The 21,960-nt window shown below is 38.9% G+C and overlaps 1 protein-coding gene across 2 annotated transcripts in view; it reads right to left on the bottom strand.

The window, feature by feature from the left end:
* The window catches only part of ADAMTS3 (ADAM metallopeptidase with thrombospondin type 1 motif 3), a 256,599-nt gene that overhangs the window by 58,448 nt on the left and 176,191 nt on the right, over positions 1-21,960 (bottom strand). For both annotated transcript variants that reach the window (XM_063458665.1, XM_063458666.1), the window contains exons 6-10: positions 21,673-21,756; positions 18,186-18,342; positions 12,905-13,010; positions 10,524-10,667; positions 2,889-3,021 (exon numbers count right to left, since the gene is read on the bottom strand). In XM_063458665.1, the coding sequence (XP_063314735.1) occupies positions 2,889-3,021; positions 10,524-10,667; positions 12,905-13,010; positions 18,186-18,342; positions 21,673-21,756 (624 nt within the window). The remainder of the gene's footprint in view (positions 1-2,888; positions 3,022-10,523; positions 10,668-12,904; positions 13,011-18,185; positions 18,343-21,672; positions 21,757-21,960) is intronic.

Raw genomic sequence — 21,960 nt, 5'->3', positions numbered from 1 at the left:
TCAGACTGCCATCATCAACCCTACACTGGCACTTACAGGGCATTTATGGGCAGCAGTCATATATTTCTTCTCCTGCTTAACATTTGGGTCAAGAGCAGCCACAATCTTAAATATATTCGTAGAACTATTTGCTGGTTGTGGTTAAACATATCCAGATGCCCCACAGTCATACATTCCCGAGATGATTTCTTGTTGGTCAAAGGGAACGCCTTTCCATCTAGAAGCTTCAAGGAAGCCATTAGTATGTCTGAACACTTGGGGGTCCCAGTATTCCCTAAGGTCGCAGAACACCCAGACACTATTGTTACATTCCTGGGCATACAACTTGATTTGGCATCCTTGCCAACAAGTTACCACGTGAGAAATAGGAACAGTCGCAACAACACCAATTACGAATTCCTGCTTGGTACTCGCAACCGCATGGAACTACAATCCCTGCCAGGTTCCTTAAAATTTGCCATGCGCATCATACCGCAGGCTGCGCTTTAATCTCAGACCACTTTGCTTTTTCCACACTCGCGCATGATGATCAGGGGCTGTCCCTAGACAACCAAGCCACGGCAGACCTAACCACACGTAATGGAAACTGCTGTGGCAGCTGACGTGACAGCCGCCATGGCAGGGGGTCATTTATGGTCAAGGTCATGGATTACATGAACCTCGCCAACATAGCCGGGCTCTGACTAAACTGGCCTTGTCCACCAGCACTCAACACGCTTGCTACAGGGTTTCCACTTATACAATACGTTTCATGTCGGACCATGACTTAGCTGGTTGAGGTTTCACCATTTATGGCATTCACTTCTTTTTGCCACCTTAAGTTAAAAATTATCGCACAACACGGTTAAACTTTATCTCACGGACATTCAACACTATACGTATTTCTCCTTCCCAAACAACAAAGGTTCCTATCCTCCTACCCCATCCATACCTTACTTAGAGACATACCAAGCGGACGTTCCCGCTACGACTAAATACTGGCCATAGACATACAATGTTCAAACCATATCAGAACCACTCGACCATGCACCTTCCGAACCATGCGCCAATGCAGTCATCAAAACTGCTACCTATCAAGCCTTTAACTGCTTTCTCAAGGTATAACTCCCTATCAGCTGCAAACATCATAAACAAGAGTGCCTGTTGACCTCTTATTGTTCTAAAACACACAAACCACTATGTCCGGTCCCTTCTTAAAATGAAGACGAGTCAGATGTGCGAACCAGTGCATATAACCTACTATCTTACAAGCAATACTGGGTGCCCGGTTAAGGTACTGGTTACGTTCTTGGGCACGCCACCATACGCACTACTGAACCATTACTGTCACTGTACAATACTGTCCTTACCACAGGTAAGTTCATGCACTATATAGCCAAGATATCCCCGCACACGTTAAAGACACGGGGCCGCTCGGAATGATAGACTTATGCGACTTACATACCACAGCCGAATTAGGAAGCTTTAATTAAAATGTCTACCTGATGGTTAACAAATGCACTATGATCCTGTATAATGTTTTGCATTAATATTTCTCTTTTTGCCCACTTTTTACCGGCCTACAGCATACGTCGGTTTCGGCACACCTCAACCGATTATTCCTAAAGCTACATCGCTACAACCATCTTATTCTATATCATATGAGAATGCCCTGAACACAAATTGGAAGGCATGGCCTGAAGTTGTGGGAGGGGCTATAGACCTACAAAAGGGACTCCCCCTTTCCCTACTTACCTTTGGGTCAGGTGAATAGCCCCACCCTCCACTCCCATTGTTCATATTTCCTCTATGTAAGCCCACTTTTTACCGGCCTACAGCATACGTCGGTTTCGGCACACCTCAACCGATTATTCCTAAAGCTACATCGCTACAACCATCTTATTCTATATCATATGAGAATGCCCCGAACACAAATATATATATATATATATATATATATATATATACACACACACACACACACACTGCTTCTCTTTTTTCACTCCATTGGTCACTTCTTACCTGATCTGTGAATAAAATCAACATTTTATTTATTTATTTGCGGCACAGGCGGAATACCAAATCTTGAATCAAGTAAACATGCTCGTCCATTGCAAGATCTGTTTAGTATGTGATTTGTCGACATTTCTACTTCTTTTATGACGTGTTATGTTATTTTCACCCTCTGTACTAGACAGCTAGTGTGCTGCTATTTATTTTATTAAATAGGGGGGGGGGGAAGTCATTATTCAATCTCTAGTATATCAGTAAGAATGTATCATATTATAATAAAAATGGTATGCAAAACAAAAAAATATTTATCACCCCAACAATTCAACTGAAAATCATTTTTCATTGTGAAAATGGAGTAAACATCCTACCAATTACGATTAATCGAGTAACTACACTCACAGTTTTTAATCAAATGATTAAAGAGTTACTCCAACCATTTTGATGGAGTAAGCTATTCTGTGTAAAATGGCTTATTGCCCCCTCCCCTCGATTTGAACACAAATTACACAATTACAAATATCTCTGTATGTGCAGTGTTTTAAGCAGAAACACTGCACACCGTGTCTCCTACCAAATCACTGATGTAGTCATGGTAGTTGGAGTAAGCCTTTTTAGTCAATAAAGACTCAACTTCAAAAAGGCAATCTATAAATTGCATAAATAAATTTGCTGCTTAGACTCAAAATTGAGGTGACAAATTAAGTTTTATATAGCCATTGCATATTTAATTAGCCTCCGGAAAAAAAGCTGATCCACACATATAGTTTTATGATTAAAACTTTTTTAAACGTACAAATAACTCGATGATCAAAATAACATTGATGGCCATGATAGTAAGCATGTTCACAAAATATTTTAAAAAGACTTACTGTTCTAAGGGATTACATATTACTTACTGCAGTGCACATTTTGTAGCCCACACCAAAATCAAATCGACATTGTTCATCCATGGAATAGTTAATGCCTGGGAGATCTGGGAGTTTAGGCCATTTATGCTCAAAAGGGTCATCAAGAAGGCAATCATAGGAGCTGAAAAATATCAAAACATATAGATTTAATGGTATGATATGGTACGTATCACTATTGTGATAAAAAAAAAAATAGCAAAATGAACAAATCCACTTAATGGAGAGTAGATACAGAAGACAATTCCTTACTTGGAACGAAATCTCCATCTCAACAAATGAGATGTTTTTATTTAATTCTTTTAACCTGTGGTTTTTAAACTGGTTTATATTAACTGACAAAATCACTCTTATTTCCAAATTTTCACAAAGTAATTTGTTACAAAGGTGTATTAAAATTATTGTCTTTTAAAGGAAAACTCCAAGCAGGGTCCTGGCACCCTATTTTTACCTGTATATGAGATAAGCCACAACATTAAAATCACTGACAGGTGATATGAATAACATTGATTATATCATTACAGTTTCACCAGGAGTGGGATATGTAAGGCAGCAAGTGAACACAGGAAAAAGCAAACAAATATGACTGACTTTGACAAGGACCAAATCGTGATGGCTGGATGACTGAGTCAGAGCATCTCCAAAATGGTAAGTCTTGTGAAGTGTTCCTGGTATGCAGTGGTTAGTACCTACCAAAGGTGGTGCATAGAAGGACAACCAATGAACCGGTGTCAGAGTCAAGGGTATCCAAGGCTCATTGATGCACATGGGGAGCGAAGGCTAGCTGCCTGGTTAGATCACACATAAGAGCAACTGCAGCTCAGATAACTAAAAAAACATAATGCTGGTCATGATAGAAAGGTGTCCACACAGTACATCACAGTTTGCAGTGTGTGGGACTGCATAGCTGCAGACTGGTCTGAGTGCCCAAAATGACCCCTGTCCACCAATGAATGCACATTCAATGGGACATGAGCATCAGAACTGGTCCATGGAGCAGTGGACCAGTTTGTCTGATTAATCACATTTTCTTCTAGATTAGGTGGATGGCCGGGTGTATGTGTGTCATTTGCCTGGGAAAGAAATGGCAGCAGGGTGCAGTATGGGAGAAGGTAGGCTTGCGGAGGTAGTGTTATGACTTCTGCAATTTTCTGCTGGGAATCCTTTGGTCCTAGTACTCATGTGTACGTTACTTTTACATGTACCACCTAGCTAGAGATTGTTCCAGGCATCATACACCCCTTCATAGCAATGGTGTTCCCACATATCAGTGGCCTCTTTCAGCAGGATAATGACACACTGCAAAAATTGTTCAGCAATGGTATGCTGAACATGACAAACACTGCACATATTGAGTTTAACCCTTTTGCTGTCGATGGTGTAGCTCCCCAGTTGACCAGTATTGATTCTTTACATAAATGAAGGTTGTCACCAGAAAGCACATCATTCCTCCCCCCCATGCTGCCCATGTCCTCCTGTCAGCCTGTGCTCCCTTTACATTTCCGCCGGCAGCTAGGCAGAGTGACATTAGCAGAGGAGGATCAGGCTGAACTTGAGACTGGCACTGGAACAAAGTGTTTAATTTACATAATATTTACATAGCAAGGTGGAATACGTCATGCCTCACTACAATGTATGATTACAGATGATTCTGTTTCTCTGACACGCATACAGATACACATTCTCAGACATGCACACATCAAAATGCATGCTGCCTGATCCACACATAAAACACACACACACACACACACACACACATACACACGCACACACACTCCTAGATATACTTTCTCTCTCTTTTGAATATATGAAACAAGTTATACTACCTATTTTCAAAATAGACACTGGGTGGCAGTATACTGCTTCCTACTGCAACACTAGATAATGAACTTTCAAAAAAAATTAAGCAATGTTTAGCTCGTGTATTGTTATGTTATATTTTAAATTAATTAATTGATGTGTGGTGAATTGAGACAATTTCTGTTTAATTGCTTTTTGTGTACTCTGGACTTATTGTGGGGTTGGAACTCTTATCATACTCGGCCAATATTGGCTATTTTGTTTGCTTTATTTATTTTTGTACACATTATTTTCCATTTTTACCAAAAATGTATTGGACTTAAGAGCAACATTGGTGCATATTTTGGAACCTCATCTCAAAATGTATCATTGATAAGTGGGCAAACTCTGTCTACCTTTTTGGGGAGATTAAGGTACCTTTCCAGTAGCATCAAATTAGTCAGTAATTTTCTACCAGAGGTTTACAAAAGTCTTCACAGTACTATTTCCAAAAGCCGAGTCTCCAGCAGTCCAGCAGGTCACACTTCTGGGTGCAGTCATATGTGAAGGCTAATGCAGCAGTCAGCTAATGGAGGTCCCAAGGACACTTGTTGCTGTCTCATTGCTAATTACAACAACAGTGTGAAGGCAGTCTAAGTACCCTCATCACAGCTCTTTGCTGAAGCCATATTTATAGGTCAATACGGAAGTCATCAATGTAAGTAAGGGGAAGGTGTCAAGAAGATTCATTTGCAGCATGTTGCCAAATTAGACAGCACACATAGATATACAGTCATGGGACAAAGAAAGTACACCCTTTTTGAAATGTATGGTTTACATATCAAGACATAATAACAATCATCTGTTCCTTAACAGGTCTTACAATTGGGTAAATACAAATTCAGAACAACTACACATTACATTATTATGTTGTTATTATTATGTTAATATTTATACAGCGCCAACAAATTCCGCAGCGCTTTACAGTGGGTGGACGAACAAACATTTAGTTGTAACCAGACAAGTTGGACACATAGGAACAGAGGGTTTGAGGGCCCTGCTCAATGAGCTTACATGCTAGAGGGAACGGGGGTATAGTGACGCAAAAGGTAAGGATAGTATTAGACTAGTGACAGTTGCAAGAGAGGAATCAGTCGGGAGCTATTAAAAGTTTAATTGATACGCTTTTATAAAGAAGTGGGTTTTTAATGATTTTTTGAAGGAGTGGAGACTGGGTGAGCATCTAACGGAGGAGGGAAGTGAGTTCCAAAGGAACGGTGCAGTTCTCGAGAAGTCTTGAAGGCGAGCATCAGAGGTGAACACAAGGGTGAGGCATGGGCCGTGCGGGCGTACAGGAAGATAAGCCTCGCCGCATTCATTATGGACTGAAGCAGTGCAAATTGGGAGCACGAAAGACCACTGAGAAGCGGATTACAGTAGTCACAGCGAGAAAGGACAGTGGAATGGACCAGCACCTTAGTCGCATCTGGCGTTAAGTAGGGTCGGATGCGCGCAATGCTTTTGAGATGGAAGCGGCAGGATTTGGCGATAGACTGAACATGACGCGTGAAGGAGAGGTCGGAGTCAAAGAAAACACCTAGGCAGCGAGCCTGTGTATTGGAGCTTAAGTTAGCACCGTTGACTTGGAGGGAGACAGAAACGGGAGTAGCATCACTTGAGGGAGGAAAGACCAGAATTTCAGTTTTGGTAAAGTTGAGTTTAAGGAAGTGGGCCACCAGTTAGAAATAGCAGAGAGGCAGTCAGAGACACTAGTCAAGATGGACGGGGAGAGATCAAGAGAGGACAGGTAGATTTGCATGTTATCCGCATAGAAATTATATTGGAAGCCAAAGGAGCTAATGAGTTTACCAAGGGAGGCAGTATAGATGGAGATGTAGGGGACCAAGGACTGAACCTTGGGGCACACCAACATAGAGGAGTTGGGGAGAAGAAGCAGAGCCAGAGAAAGAAACACTGAAAGAGCGCTGGGAGAGGTAGGATGAGCAGCAGGAGAGAGCAATATCTTGTAAACCGATATTGCAGAGGATGAGAAGAAGCTGTTGATGATCAACAGTGTCAAAAGCCGCAGAAAGGTCAAGGAGAATTAGGATAGAGTAGTGACCACAAGATTTTGCAGAGAGTAGATCATTGGATACTTTGGTCAGTGCCGTTTCCACAGAGTGCTTAGTGTGGAAAACAGACTGAAGCGTGTCTACCAAAGAGTTGGACTCGAGGAAGTCTGTCAATCTTGCATACACAACTCTTTCAAGGATCTTGGACGCAAAAGGCAGTAGTGAGATTGGACGGGGAGTTAGGGTCAAGGTTGGGCTTCTTTAGAATTGGGGTTATAGTTGCATGTTTGAAGGGCGATGGAAATATGCCAGAGGAGAGAGAGATTGAGAATTTTAGTGAGAGGTAGAGAAAGAGAAGAAGATAGAGTACGGATGTGATGCGAGGGAATTGGATCTAGGGAGCAGGTGGTGGGGTGGGAGGACTGGAGCAGAGCACAAACCTCTTACGCTGTAGTGGGTGCGAATAAGCATAGAACAGCAGAGGGATACCATGTCATGATTTATTTAACAAAAAAATAAAGCCAAAATGAAAAATGAAGTACTCTCTTACTGCTTCCATGGGAATTAAGAGGCCAAGAAGCAGACAGGTGCTGCTAATAAAATGCCCTTGATTAATTGATCATCACCAAGTGTGACCTCCTCTATAAAAGCCAAAGTTTTAGCAGTTTAATGGTCTGGAGCATTCAGGTGTGTGTTAACACAATGCCAAAGAGGAACAACATCAGCAATGAACTCACATAGACCGTGCAATGCTCAGAGAAATTGCAAAAAAGGCAAGACTTACATCTCACACTTTACAGGCCTAAGTTAGCACATCAAATGTTAAAGTTCATGACACTACAGTTAGAATAAGACTGGACAAGTATGGTTTGTTTGGAAGGGTTGCCAGAAGAAAGCATCTTCTCTCTAAAAAGAACATAGCAGCATGGCTTAGGTTTGCAAAGTTACATTTCAAAAAAACACAATCTAGGCACACAACATATCAGTACAAACTCCTCAAGCCAACTGTCACGCACAGTGGAGGGCAGTGGTGAAGGGGTGATTGTTTGGGATTGTTTTGCAGGCACAGGACCTGGGGACCTTGCAGTAATTGAATCAACCATGAATTCCTCTGTATACCAAAGGATTTTAGTGTCAAAATCTTGGCCGAAATTGGGTCATGCAACAGACAATGATTCCAAGCATGCCAGCAAATCTACAACAGAATGGGTGAAAAAGGAAATAATCATGGTGTTGCAATGACACAGGCAAAGTCCAGACCTCAAACCGATTGAAATGCTCAAGAGAACTGTGCATAAACAAATGCCTGTAATCCTCAATGAACTAAAGCAACGTTGCAAAGAAGAATGGTGTGAGAGACTGATAAAGTCATAAAGCAAACAGATTCACCTACTTACAGATACACAGATTCATACTTACAGATTAATACACACAAACAGATGCACACACAGTTTCACTGATACAGATTCACACACACAGATTAACACACACTCACAGGTTCACAATGAACATCTTTGCGGCCCGGCGAGCCATGAGTTTGACATGCTTACACTACACTACTCCTTGACATTGCAAAGCCAAAGTGATATCACATTGCCACAATGCTCTGTGAAAGTCGCACAGAAGGGAGATCCTGCATAAGCTGCTCAGCTTCATTTCCTCTGGTGATATGATAAGTAGCTTCATTTCCTCTGGTGATATGTTAAAGGGCCACTATAGTCACCTGCACAACTTTAGCTTAATGAAGCAGTTTTGGTGTATAGAACATGCCTCTGCAGCCTCACTGCTCAATCCTCTGCCATTTAGGAGTTAAATCCCTTTGTTTATGAACCCTAGTCACACCTCCCTGCATGTGACTTGCACAGTCTTCCATAAACACTTCCTGTAAAGAGAGTCCTATTTAGGCTTTTTTTATTGCAAGTTCTGTTTAATTAAGATTTTCTTATCCCCTGCTATGTTAATAGCTTGCTAGACTCCGCAAGAGCCTCCTGTATGTGATTAAAGTTAAATTTAAAGATTGAGATCCAATTATTTAAGGTAAATTACATCTGTTTGAAAGTGAAACCAGTTTTTTTTTTTTTTCATGCAGGCTCTGTCAATCATAGCCAGGGGAGGTGTGGCTAGGGCTGCATAAACAGAAACAAAATGATTTAACTCCTAAATGACAGTGAATTGAGCAGTGAAAATGCAGGGGAATGATCTATACACTAAAACTGCTTTATTTAGCTAAAGTAATTTAGGTGACTATAGTGTTCCTTTAAAACATTTTTATGAGTGTCTACATGAATCTGGAAGTGTGTGTGAACCTGTGAGTGTGTGTTAATCCGTGTATGTGACTCTGTATCAGTGAAACAGTGTATGCATCTGTTTGTGTGTATTAATCTGTAAGTGAGAATCTGTGTATCTGTGAGTGGGTGAATCTGTTTGCTTTACTTTTTGCTCAGAGATTGTGTCACGGCTCCTGGCTCCTCTGCCGGTGTTGCTGCACAAAAATGAAGCAGCCACGCCGACAAAGATAATTATGACTTACCTTGGTCCCGGCCGGCAGCTGCCCGTTCTCCCTCCATTCCATTACCCAGCAAGTGCGATATTCTTAGGAACGCCAGCTGCTGCGGTTCGGACTTTTATAGAAAACTTACCTTTGCCCATATCAAAGATGGCACCAATGTGCATGTGACGTCAGGTCATAGATGGGGTCAGAAGTCAGAGACAGCTAATTACAGCCAAAGGAGGTCCGGCGAGCCATGAGTACATGGTTAGTGTTAAAGCAGAGTAGGCACCTGCTTTCTCCACATTGCAGGTGCCTACTCTGCTAAAATTTACCAGGCCAGGGAGGAGAGGTCACTGGAAGAGCTCAGCCTTCCTGCTAATCACTGCTCCCTCGCGCACACCGTCTGTAGTGTTGCTTGAATATGACATCATATTCCGGCACCAGCATCACTAAACAGTGCGTGTGAGGGAGCAGGGTGCAGCGGGAAAGAGATCTCCAGATAGAAAATCAACTCCATGTCCCATTCCAACGTAACGTTGACGTGCTCCACCTTCACAGGGTTTCAAGAAGTAGTGGGAGGATCCACCTTGGCACAAGGTGTGGACGGCGCGATTTGGGCTATACCTGAAGCCGGACTTCAGAGTTGCATACTGGCAGCGGCAATGTGAGTGGAGTCTGCTTGTTGGCTAGAGGGGTTGCTGGAATTTAGTAGAGGGGGGGACTGGGATTTAGTATATGGGGGACAACTGTAATTTGCTATATGGGTGGGGACTGTGATTTAATAGAGGGGGGACTGGGATTTCGTAGAAGGGGGTATTGTGGTTTTAGTAGAGGGGGATGCGCTTTTTTATACTGTACAAAATCAACTTACGTTTCTATGAAAATGTAAGTATGTTTTTTTTTTTTTTGCAGCCCACATTAACTTGAACTTTGTTTATTTGGCCCATGCTAGACTTTGAGTTTGACAGCTGGAGCTCCAATGCCGCCCTTATTTTTATCTGACTTGCCATTTCGCCAACATCAGAGACAGGTTATCTTTAATACAAGCAGGGCACTCTGCAGTGTACATAAAGGTGAAAAATATTCAATGCAAACTTTAGGCTGTCGGTTTTATAAATATTTTTTACAAGTGCTAAACTGCTAAAAAAAATCTCCTTAGGTCCACAGTAATCATGGAATTGGAAGCATTGTGACATATCTTTACATAGAGAATGTTTGATGCATCATTCAGACTGGGACAAGGTCAAACAATGGAAATCAGTAGACAAAACAAGAGCTACTTACTGAATGTATCTCTTAAGTTCTTGACCGCTGCACCTGGACCAATGGTAACGATGGAATGCTGCTTGTACTAATGGTGCCATGACACTGCCCATAGCAGTTTCATCTCCACATCTATTTCCTTGGCCATCATGCTCCATACCTAGTCTAATGAAAATATATATATATATTTGAGTTAGTAATGTCTAGGATATTTACTTTGTATTGCTATGTAAAATAAAAGTTCACATTTAAAAAAGACATATCTTTACAGAAAAAGCATGCATGCACAAGTCACATATGTTTGAGGCTTGCACAGTGTTCATATATAATCCGGGATCATGGTACATACACTGCACAAGCAATTTTCTCCCATGATGTAATTATTTAGTGTATGTACCATGAGATAATTATTGTTTGTATGTTGTGCTTCTGTGTACATGTAGTAAATGTGTCCTTCACTGCCTTGAATCTATTACATTGTAATAGATTCAAGGCAGTGAAGGACACATTTACTACATGTACACAGAAGCACAACATACAAACAATAACTACTTTTATTGACACTTATTAATGTCACACAATACTTTGAGTTGTTTTGCATTAGAATTCTAGGTTTCCTCATTTACTTTGCTTATTTTTGCTGTGGTTTACAACCATGGGATTAATGTTGACCTCCTCAGCTTTAAACTCACAGCAATGTGCGGTGTGTATTAGTGTATCATTGAATTCCACAGCAAAAATTATTTACAGTGATGTATAATGTATATAATAGTGTATAACAAAACTCTACAGAGTTATGCAAATTTTACGTCAGTATCACAGAATTCCACCTCTTGACTTTTCTGGTGTTTTCAGAAGTGGGATACAAGAAGCCAAACGTGGGACAGGGGCAGGAAATGGTATTTTGCATGTGCATTTGGAGACTGCTTGTGGGATTGCATTGTGTAGAGGGCTGTTTGTGGTGCCTGCATGTAAATTAATCCTTGTTGGTTTGTTGTTGTGCATGTATACATGTGTCTAGTGAATTATCTTATATATTTTTTTTATTATTATAAAAAAAAATACAGGTTATTCCCCCTTCCTATTGTTAACTTTGGGCAGGTAGGTTGGTTACATTATCCATGTAGAGCCTCTATTCTTCACCTACTGAAGAGTGCAGATATGGTATATGGCTTTCGAGTGTTGCCATGATAATCCACGGAAATCCTAATCCTTATCTCCATATATTATTATAATATTCACAGGTAACTTCAAATGCTTTAATTTTATTTATTTAACACCATAGCTTAAAGGGGCACTGTAGGCAACAAGAACACTTCAGCTCTTTGAAGTGGTCTGGGTGCAATGGCCCATGTCCCATAACTCTGTAATAGTAATTATTGCAGTTATGGAGAAACTGCAATAATTCCTATTCAGGGTTAACTCCACCTCTAGTGACTTTCTAGCAGACAGCTATTAGAGGGACTTCCTGGTTTGAAATAGACCTTTGGTCCAGTATCTGACGCTGGAGGTCCTCACGCTCTGTGTGAGGACCTCTAGTGTCAGTTTTTTCCCCATAGAAAAGCACTGAATAATGCTTTCCTATGGGAAAATCCTAATGAGAGCATGGCCATTGCTGCGCATGCGCATTAGGTCTAATCTGCTGGCTGACGTCGGCAGAGGAGGAGCGTGGGCAGAGCTGACCCAGCACTGAGGGACATCGGCGCTGGATTCAGGTAAGTTACTGAAGGGTTTTAACCCCTCCAGCGCATGAGAGGGGCGTGATGGAGGGCGGCACTGTAGGATTCTATAGTTGCAGGAAAACGGCATTGTTTAATGTAGTGGTTAATGTAGTGGTTTTGGTACACACTGATTTTTCACACACACAAAAAAAAATAGTGTTTAAATTTGTCCTTAAGAACATCTCTAGTGGCTGTCACAATATTTGCATGGCTGATGTTTGGCATCCTCGCCTTCAGCATGAAGATGCCGAATGCTGCCCACAGAGATGCATTGGTATCATTTATGAAGAGATGCTGATTGGCACAATATGGTGAATGCACGCATGCACACTTGCCTCCCTGAATGCTTCCCTAAGGAGAAGCATTCGATTGGCACAGATCATCAATGATGATGTTCTTAACAAGGGGCATAGATTGACACTGCAAGAGATGAAAGGTGAGTTAAACTTAATAGAAGTGTTACTGGTGGGCCCTAAATCTAAGACTGCAGGAATAAACTGAAATTAGAAACACTTTTGTATTTCTAACATTATGGTTTCCCATTAAATAAATGTATTTATGAATGTAATTTATCGAATACATTTCCTAGACTGGTAATTTATTCCAAGAAAAGCACAGTAGACAAATCATGCTGTATAACTACTACAAAAACAAAAGCTGATTATTGAGTACATAACTTACACATGGCCTGTTTCGTGGGCAACCACAAAAGCAGATGAAAAGCCATCTTCATGATTTAAAGTGCAACTTCTTACAGGGTGGCACATACCTGTTACTGGGGCATATCCTGTAAAATGTATTTTGTCATTAGTTTTTTTTCATAATAATATACAGATTTAATAGAAATAATTAAAAACAAAAAACTTATTTGAAATTGACTCATTGTGTGAGTACTTTTAGTTATTCTGTGCACAGCATTTTTTAAGAAATCAATATTAATACAAACTGAATTAAGCTGTATGTGAAATATGACATTTTAGCTACAAACAACACAACATTTATGCATTTAATTACAAGGGATGCATCTTTGAACTCTTTGCCATGTCATATTACTTATATCATAAGTTGGCTTTAGGCAAAAGCCACAAAGTGTCCCTGATTATCTTGGCAGTCTCTGAATCACAAACACTGTGTGGGGGATGCGACTGAAACATGAAAGTTTTTTCAAAATAGATTTCCGTTTTCCTTGCCATTTCAAAAAAATAAAATGTGCTATTTAAATAGCCAAAGGATTGTCATTTTTATAATAAAATTAACTGGTTTAATTTCTCTTATACATCTAAAATAATAAAACAAGTTTATCTTCGAGGCTTTTTAGTATACAGTGGCAATAGTTACTTGTTGTGGTAATAATGTGCTTAATAAGCCTTATCGTCAGGTGTAAACAACTATTAGTTCATGTTTATAAGCCAAAATAGAGATTGATGCATACTAACTATGCATTTTGGTTTTAGAATTTAATCTGGCTTTTACTTTTAACAACTGTGCTAAAGTGTTGTTTCTTCAAAAATGCCGTCCTGTAGTAATACTATGCAACGTATGAAAATCATTGTAAGGATCATAAGATCTGCTAATAAAAATAGGGAAACTACAGAAGCAAAAATAGCTATTATTTAAAAAAAAAAAAAAAAGAACAAAATTAAAGGTATGCCATCTGAGAACAGGTTTACTATTTATCTGAGGATTCATAGAACCACTTGCACTTAGCTAAGACTGGTGGTGCAGGGAGGTGCTCATTGGCTGAGTTTGCTCAGATGACACTCTCAGCCAGGGGTCCTCAAACTTTTTAAACAGGGAGCCAGTTCACTGTCCCTCAGACACTGTTGGGGCTGGACTATAGTTTGAAAAAAAATGTGAACAAATTCCTATACATACTGAAACAGACATATAGACATATACAGACACATACATACTGACATACATACACACACACACACACATACATACTGACAGACATAAACAGACATATACATACACATACATACAGACATACAGATACTGAAATACATAAATACAAACACATACGTACAGATAGATACATACACATACAGACATACAGACAGACAGAAACATACTGACATACATACAGATAGATATATACTTACATACTGAAATACATACATACATATGCATGCATACATACTGAAATACATATACACAGACAGACATACAAACACATACATACACATACTGACATATACATACAAACACATGCATACAGACACAGACATACAGACACACATGCATAGAAACAAACACATACATAGTCATACATGCACTTACAGACATGCATACCTACAGACATACATGCACTTACAGACATACATATATACATACTGACATACATACACATACATACATATGCATACTGAAATACATACACACAAACAGACATACATACAGACATACATATGCATACAAACACATACATAATGACAATCATACATGCTGAAATACATACACATAGATATACTGACATACACGCAGATACATACAGAAACACAGATAGACATATATACAGACAGACACATACTGACATACATATATACAAACACATACTGACACATACACTTACAGAAATAAATACATACATACATACATACATATATATATATATATACATACTGACATACATACAAACACATACATACTTACTGACATAGAGAGACACTGAAATACAAACACATGCATACATACAGACATACAAACATACACATACTGACATACATACATATTCATACAAACAAATACATACATACAAACACACAGACATACTGAAATGCATACAGATAGACACATACTTACATACATACACACAAGCACAGACATGCATACAAACACATACATACAGACACATACGGACATACACACACACTCACAGACATACACACACTTATAGACATACACACACTTATAGACATACATACAAACACATACATACAGTCATATATACAGATACATACATACACACACAGACAGACATACACACACATACATACATACATATGGATACATACTGACATACATACATACACAGCTAATTTTTCTTACTTTTTTTGCAGCAGGGTGGCTGTGGCTGATGGGAGTCGGTGTGACTCTCCCATCCTCATGGCCTGTCTCTCTCCCCTCCCGCGCGGAAGGAGCTGGGAGGAAGTGACTGTCCGTCACTTCCTCCCAGCACTACTTGTGGCTGCTATTGCATGGCCACAGCGCTGACCGGGCCGCTGAAGATTTAGGGCTCATCAGGTGGCCCTAAATGATTGGGCTGGGTTCAACACCATGGCGGGCTGGATCTGGCCCGCGGTCCGTAGTTTGAGGACCCCTGCTCTCAGCCAAGGAGCTGGCATTACAACAGGGTATAGATTGATGAGGATAACATAAGCTCTGTGCAGTTTCTGTCAGCAGACGGCCCCGTTTAATTTGTCAAACCATTCTCAAATGGTTTGACTACTTACCTTGGGATGGTACAATGTAGTGGTTATGGTGCTTGGAGTGCTCCTTTAATGTTTCCTGCAGATACAAATTTAGTGGGTCTGCTTGCAGCTACATACAGAAAGACAGCTTTGCGAACAGGAAGTGTTCTCAAGCCAGGAAAATATCATTCTGGCATATAGGGCCAACTCTTTTCTCATAATAACCCTGTCACACAGTGATTTAAGAGATAATTAGTTTACCTACAAGAGAAGTTCCACTCATCACGTAAAATGATTGGAACATTTGTGATAACTGATACCAGCCATATCTGATTGGTGATTTGGGCTATGTGCACTGATTGGCTGCATTTCTCTCCTAGGCACACAAAAAAGTATTGAATTCCAAACAATTTATGGCATAGCACAGCGGTTCCCAAACTGTGTGCTGGGGCGCCACGACGGGCACACAGGGGCGCCGCAAGATATTTTCAAATGATCATAGCACCAGGAACTGTGCCTGCCAGGGGCGGGAGAGAGAGGACCTAGGGGAGCTATAACCTGCAGCTCCACCGGGTTCTCCTCTCGTAAGTTTGAAGCGTTGCCTCTGCAGGCTAGAGTTCACTCTTGGACAACCAGGGATTGTCTTGCACTGTCCCCCCTCCCAGGCAAAGGTAAGCAGGGAGGGAAGATATGAAAAAAAAGTATCTTTAATTTAAAATTTTTTTTTTTATATATATTTATTTATTTGCCCTCCAACCCCACCAGAGACACAATAACTACCCCCATTCACACACACACACACACACACACACTGCCCCCCCACACACACACTGCCCCCACACACACACACCCCCCCACACACACACACACACACACACTTCCCCCATACACACACACACACTGCCCCCCATACACACACTGCATCCACACCCTCACACTGCCTCACATACACACTGTACCCAGTGATGTATTTTAGTTTTGTGATACCCTAGGCATGACTAAACCGGGGCACCTGCCTAATCTAAATTTGCCCCACCCCTTCCTGTCAAGGCCGCACGTCTTCCTCTTTAAACACCTTTTCTTACTGCTTTTAAAGAGAAACTATAGTGCCAGGGAAACAAAGCTGCAAGCATTTCTGTCAAACAGGGGCCCAGTATATGCTGCTGCGCTGTACATATATGCAACCTAGAAAATAGTTTTGACTTGGGCACCCTGGAAAAATACTGAAATATTAAGGGTGCCTTGAACCTAAAAAGTTTGGCAACCACTGGCTTAGCAAATAACATTGTTAGCATATTTGTGATCTATCCTCTATCAATCAATCTATCTATAGCTCAAGCAACAATTGTCTCACAACTGTTGCTAAGTCAGCTAATCAATAAAGACGTCATTTTATATTAAGTGATCCAAGCTGGCGTACTTTAGCTTGGATGAAACATAGTTGTTTAAGAACTCATTGCCAGCTGCATAGTAGTGTTATAACAGGTGTTTGAATGAAATTATTCATCAGGACTCACTGCTAAGTAGGGAACCCAGAGAATCCAGGTACATTTTTTAAATTCCTTATTTATGAATTCAAGCAGACAGAAATACAGTCAATATTGCAACACAATCAAATTGTAACAAGATAATAGAGCAAAATTGGAAATCAATGGGCATCGTAACAATAACCTTTTTTTGAAGTAGAGCAATTTAAAGCACTTTTTGTACAATCCCATAAAGGGACGAATTAACCACATGGGAACCAAAGCTGATACACAAAATAACGCTGGCTGCAAGGAGGGCCCTGGCACAAACATGGCTTAAATTGGAATCCCAAACTTAGAAAGTGTACTAATTAAAATCAAGGAAAACTATCTCCTGGACAAGTTGACCGTCCAAGTGTAAAACACAGAGTCCATGTTTGTTAAGGTGTGGCAAACCTGGGAAGAGATAATCCAGGTAAATTTTTAACACTCAAATGTTTTAATACAGCCATAGACTTTCAAGTTGCATCATTACTTATCAAACACTATTTAATAAGCATTTAACATCTTCTGTTTTACGCAAGAATGAGAGTGACAACAATTGTCAAAGTATTTTGATATTACCTTACGTTATTCAAGAAGCATATTTGTCAATAGAATGTTAACTTACCTTGTGCATCTATGGGAAAATGTCTGGTGTCAAGTTTACAATGCTACACAAACACTGCATATATGCTTCCTTTAGTGTTTTAGTACTTATCCTGGAGAAGGCATATTCACCAGGTAAGTAAAACCTACTTTTTTACTCCACCCCTACCCTTACCCTACCTGTCACATTAACCCACTCCCTCTATATGCAAGCTCATGGAGCAGGGCCCTCAATCCCTCTGTTCCTGTGTGTCCAACTCGTCTGGTTACAAATACTTGTCTGCTAGTCCACCCATTGTACAGTGCTACAGAACTTGTTGTCACTTTATAAATAATAACAATAATAATAATAATGATAAATTATGTTTGCTGCAGCTGGAGAGTCACAATAACTTCAGTCTTTTAACTTGATTAATTGTAAGCCCATTACATTACCTTGCATTCCAGCAGGACCAAAATCCTGTCTGGTCAAAAAAATGGCATGATCATGGTGTTCAGCATCATTGGGGTCAGACCTCTGTTGTTGATGTGCCCACCGACATACATTGTCTAAGCTCCTAGAAGGATTACCTCGTTCAATCAAACTGATAGACTGGAAAAAATATTCATACATATATAAATCAATATATAAAAGCATATCAATATTATTCATACAAAATAAAAACATTTGGAAATAAGTCTAACTGTTTATTGGAAACAACTATAATTATGTAGCAGGATGGGATTTAAATCATTAATTAGAATTTTGAACACACATTGAATTTTAGAAACTAGATATGTTAGAGGAACAGTGTAGCGTTAGAAATACAAACATATATTCATAATGCTATAGTGAGTGTCTCCTCAGTGTTTAGATTCGATCCCCCAAATTAAAGTAAAAAAATAAAGGGAAAACAAGTTTTAATTTGAAGTTTAATTTGAAACTGTTTTTTTCCAGTGCCAAGACTCACTTGATACAGCCACCAGCTTGCCTTTCCACAACATTCTTTAGCAAGCATTGCTTCTTTGTCTTCTTGCCCAATCCAATGCCCCTGATATTTCCAGCAAGCACAGTGCTACAGTACTTGTCCAATCAATACACATGTGTATTCCTAATGGTACAGCTAGAATCCTGATCAATAAAGTCTCATCCCATGTAAAAATTAAAACACAAATTAAATTAAAATAAATTACTCCCCTTTTCTCCAGTGTCAAGTCTCCCTCGGAGCTGCCACAACCTCATATTTGGGTTGCCTCCAGGATGATGGGCCAATACAATGCTCCTCATAGAGGATGCGCCTAAGATTCTGCCATAAAAAAATCTTTAAATACAATAATTTTCTATGGCTGACTGTGCGCATGATGTCACAGTATGTTACAGTATGAAAGTCTGGAAGTAAGATTCTGGGCTCTCACACCCACAGGGCAATCCCTCAAATTAGTCAAATCAAGTGTTTTGGGTGGTCCCTTTAAATCAAATGCTTCATTGTGAGCCTTACTTGATGACATTTTGTCAAGAATGAATGAGGTTTTAAGAATGTGTTGCAAAAATGTTGCGGAAAGATAAATACCAGAAGATATTGTGGACCAAAAATACACAGCAGGAACAATTCACAGAAAGTCCCATGGATTGACAATTTCAAACTTAAAATGTTTGATTGACTCAAACTTTGAAATCCAAGCAAGCAGAACATTTGATTTTCTTCTATTCTATTTTTTTTCTCACAGCTAAGCTTTATAATACAGCTACTCTGTTGTTAAATGTTGAATTCATTTTGAACTCACTTTGAATTTTCACTTTAGTAAAATAACTTTGATTTGATTGACTTTAGAGCTATAATAGACTGCAGTCCTAAAATGTGTTTTCCTAATAAATGGCAGCATTAAAATTGAGATTTTATTACAAGACACAGAAGCTCCTATTATGTTTTCATCATAAAGTGATAGTTAGTCACATCTCATGTGAGGTTATTAAAGTGCTGACATCATTTTAAAGTCCTCTTTCTTTGTTGCTACTAAATGGGAACAGATACATATTCATAGTTGCCTACATTATTTGCTTACATTATTACTCTTATTTACTATTATTTCATATTTTCTTTTTTGTCTCAATTCTATTTTTCTTATACATTTTTTTTTTCATTTTATTTACAATTTCCTTTCAGTCTCTTTATGGTTTGCCTTTTCTAGCTGTACACTACCTGTTCTCTCCTATTCTGTAAGTTTTGTTATCTTTTCTTTCCTGGTTATCGCACACAGCTGTTGCATAACAGTCCTGTCCATCATTTTACTAAGACCTTGCACATGCACGGTCCCTCATTTCAACAGTCATTTCTTTATATTTGAAGCTGAATACTTCCTAGTGCCTTTCCAGACAGAATTTCCGTTTTCTTAATATCCTCTGAGGTTTTGTTTTTCTCAACCCCTGTGTTCATTGTTGAATTTTTCTTTGATCATTTATGCATGCACACTCCCTCTAATTAGCTGGTTGTATTAACTTCTTCATCAGCTTCACACATTGCTAGACACCATTGCATATGTGAGATCTGGTTTAAGGAAGCTGTCAAATTCCTATTCTTCCCAGGTACTAGAAGATCCTACAAAATCACTTTGAGGTTCTCATTTTTTTTTTTTACATTTCTCAACTAACTTTTATCTATCTGGTATTCCCTCAACAACCTTCTCTTTGTCCAGTATTGTGTTTAAGCAAATATGCATTTTGAAGAAGATAACTTCAGAAACCTGAATTTCCTAATTTATTTGCTTCCAGAAACTTCATAATTGTGTTTCTGCTGTCACTCTTGTTTGTTGGATTAAATGGACTTGAATCAATATTTCTATTTTCGGTTTACATCCAAGATTTTTTTGCTAAGAGTATATGATTCCACTTTCAATTAATTATATTTTAAACCAATTTATTTTGGTAATTATGCAACTTTAAACTTTTATAATAGAAGCCTCCATATCTTGTAATTAAGTTCAAGGGTTTTGTTGAAACATCATTTTATGTCATGACGTAGGCGAGTATCATCCCACTGTTATCTTTCATTCTTCCTTCATTCTTCCTTTCAGGTGCTCTTTATATTTTAATTGTATGTTATGTTTAGGCAATATAATATAATTCAATGTAATTTTTTACGATTTTTTTGTATGTATGTGATAACATGATTCTAAATTATACTCTATCTATATTTCTCTCTCTCTTTTTTTTTAATAAATGTATTAATAAAATTTTCCTCTCTCTTTTTTTTTTTAATAAATGTATTAATAAAATTTTCTTCATCTTCTACAGTCATTTCTTTGACTTATTTTTGAATTTGGTTATGAAAGCTTTACTTTATATTTTATTCATTTGAAGACTCAATGATATACCTTGAAGAAGGATGCCCTCTCCTTTGTGATTCTATTCATTGTTTTAATGGGTGTTAACCTCTAATTCAGTTGAAATGAATGATGATTTTAGAATGTTGTCAGCACATTTCTAACCTGCCATTCTATGGTATTGGATACCAGTTGATGATGTTACTATACTTTAGCAAAATACTTGAATTCAAATCCAGCAATTAATTAAACCTTTGAGGTCCATGTACCTAGAATTATACACATCTCTATAGTTAGGTTTGACCTATATTTTTATTTTCATAATTTGTTGATGAAGGTAAAAAGGAAACAAATAGTAAGTGTGGCTTGAAAATTGTTCTCTCATTGACATGTGCCTTGGTGGTCTACCACTAGTCTAAGACTTGGGGTGTAAAAAAATACTTGTTTTGGAACACTAGTATTTTATACTTTTAGCCTTTACTATCATGAAAACCTTCTAGAGCTCTGTATTATAGTGCTTGGAATGTTGTTTTATTTGCAGTTGTTCAATGAACATGGTTAATACATAGTAAATGATCTTTAATGTTCATGGACTACTAAAAGCAACAGATTACATGCTTACCCTTGCGTAACCCAACATTATCATGCGGACAAGAACTACATTAATATGGACACCAATCGACTCATCATGGTAGATTTCATTAACCTGAGTAAAATAATGAAAAATAAATTTATTAAAATTATATGCATAATTTCTTTTTTTACTTCTTCAAATAAGACATATCAGCCAAACAAGGATTATGTAACCAGTAATAAAGTGTAGACTACTTCAATTTAATGTAATTAATTCAAACTTTTAAGTGCTAGGGCCATTTTGATTTTTGTGTTTACTAGAGGCCAGGCCAACTTA

This window comes from Pelobates fuscus, chromosome 6, assembly GCF_036172605.1.
Source record: "Pelobates fuscus isolate aPelFus1 chromosome 6, aPelFus1.pri, whole genome shotgun sequence".
Classification (NCBI taxonomy): domain Eukaryota; kingdom Metazoa; phylum Chordata; class Amphibia; order Anura; family Pelobatidae; genus Pelobates; species Pelobates fuscus.
This window is presented reverse-complemented; position numbering and strand designations above follow the sequence as displayed.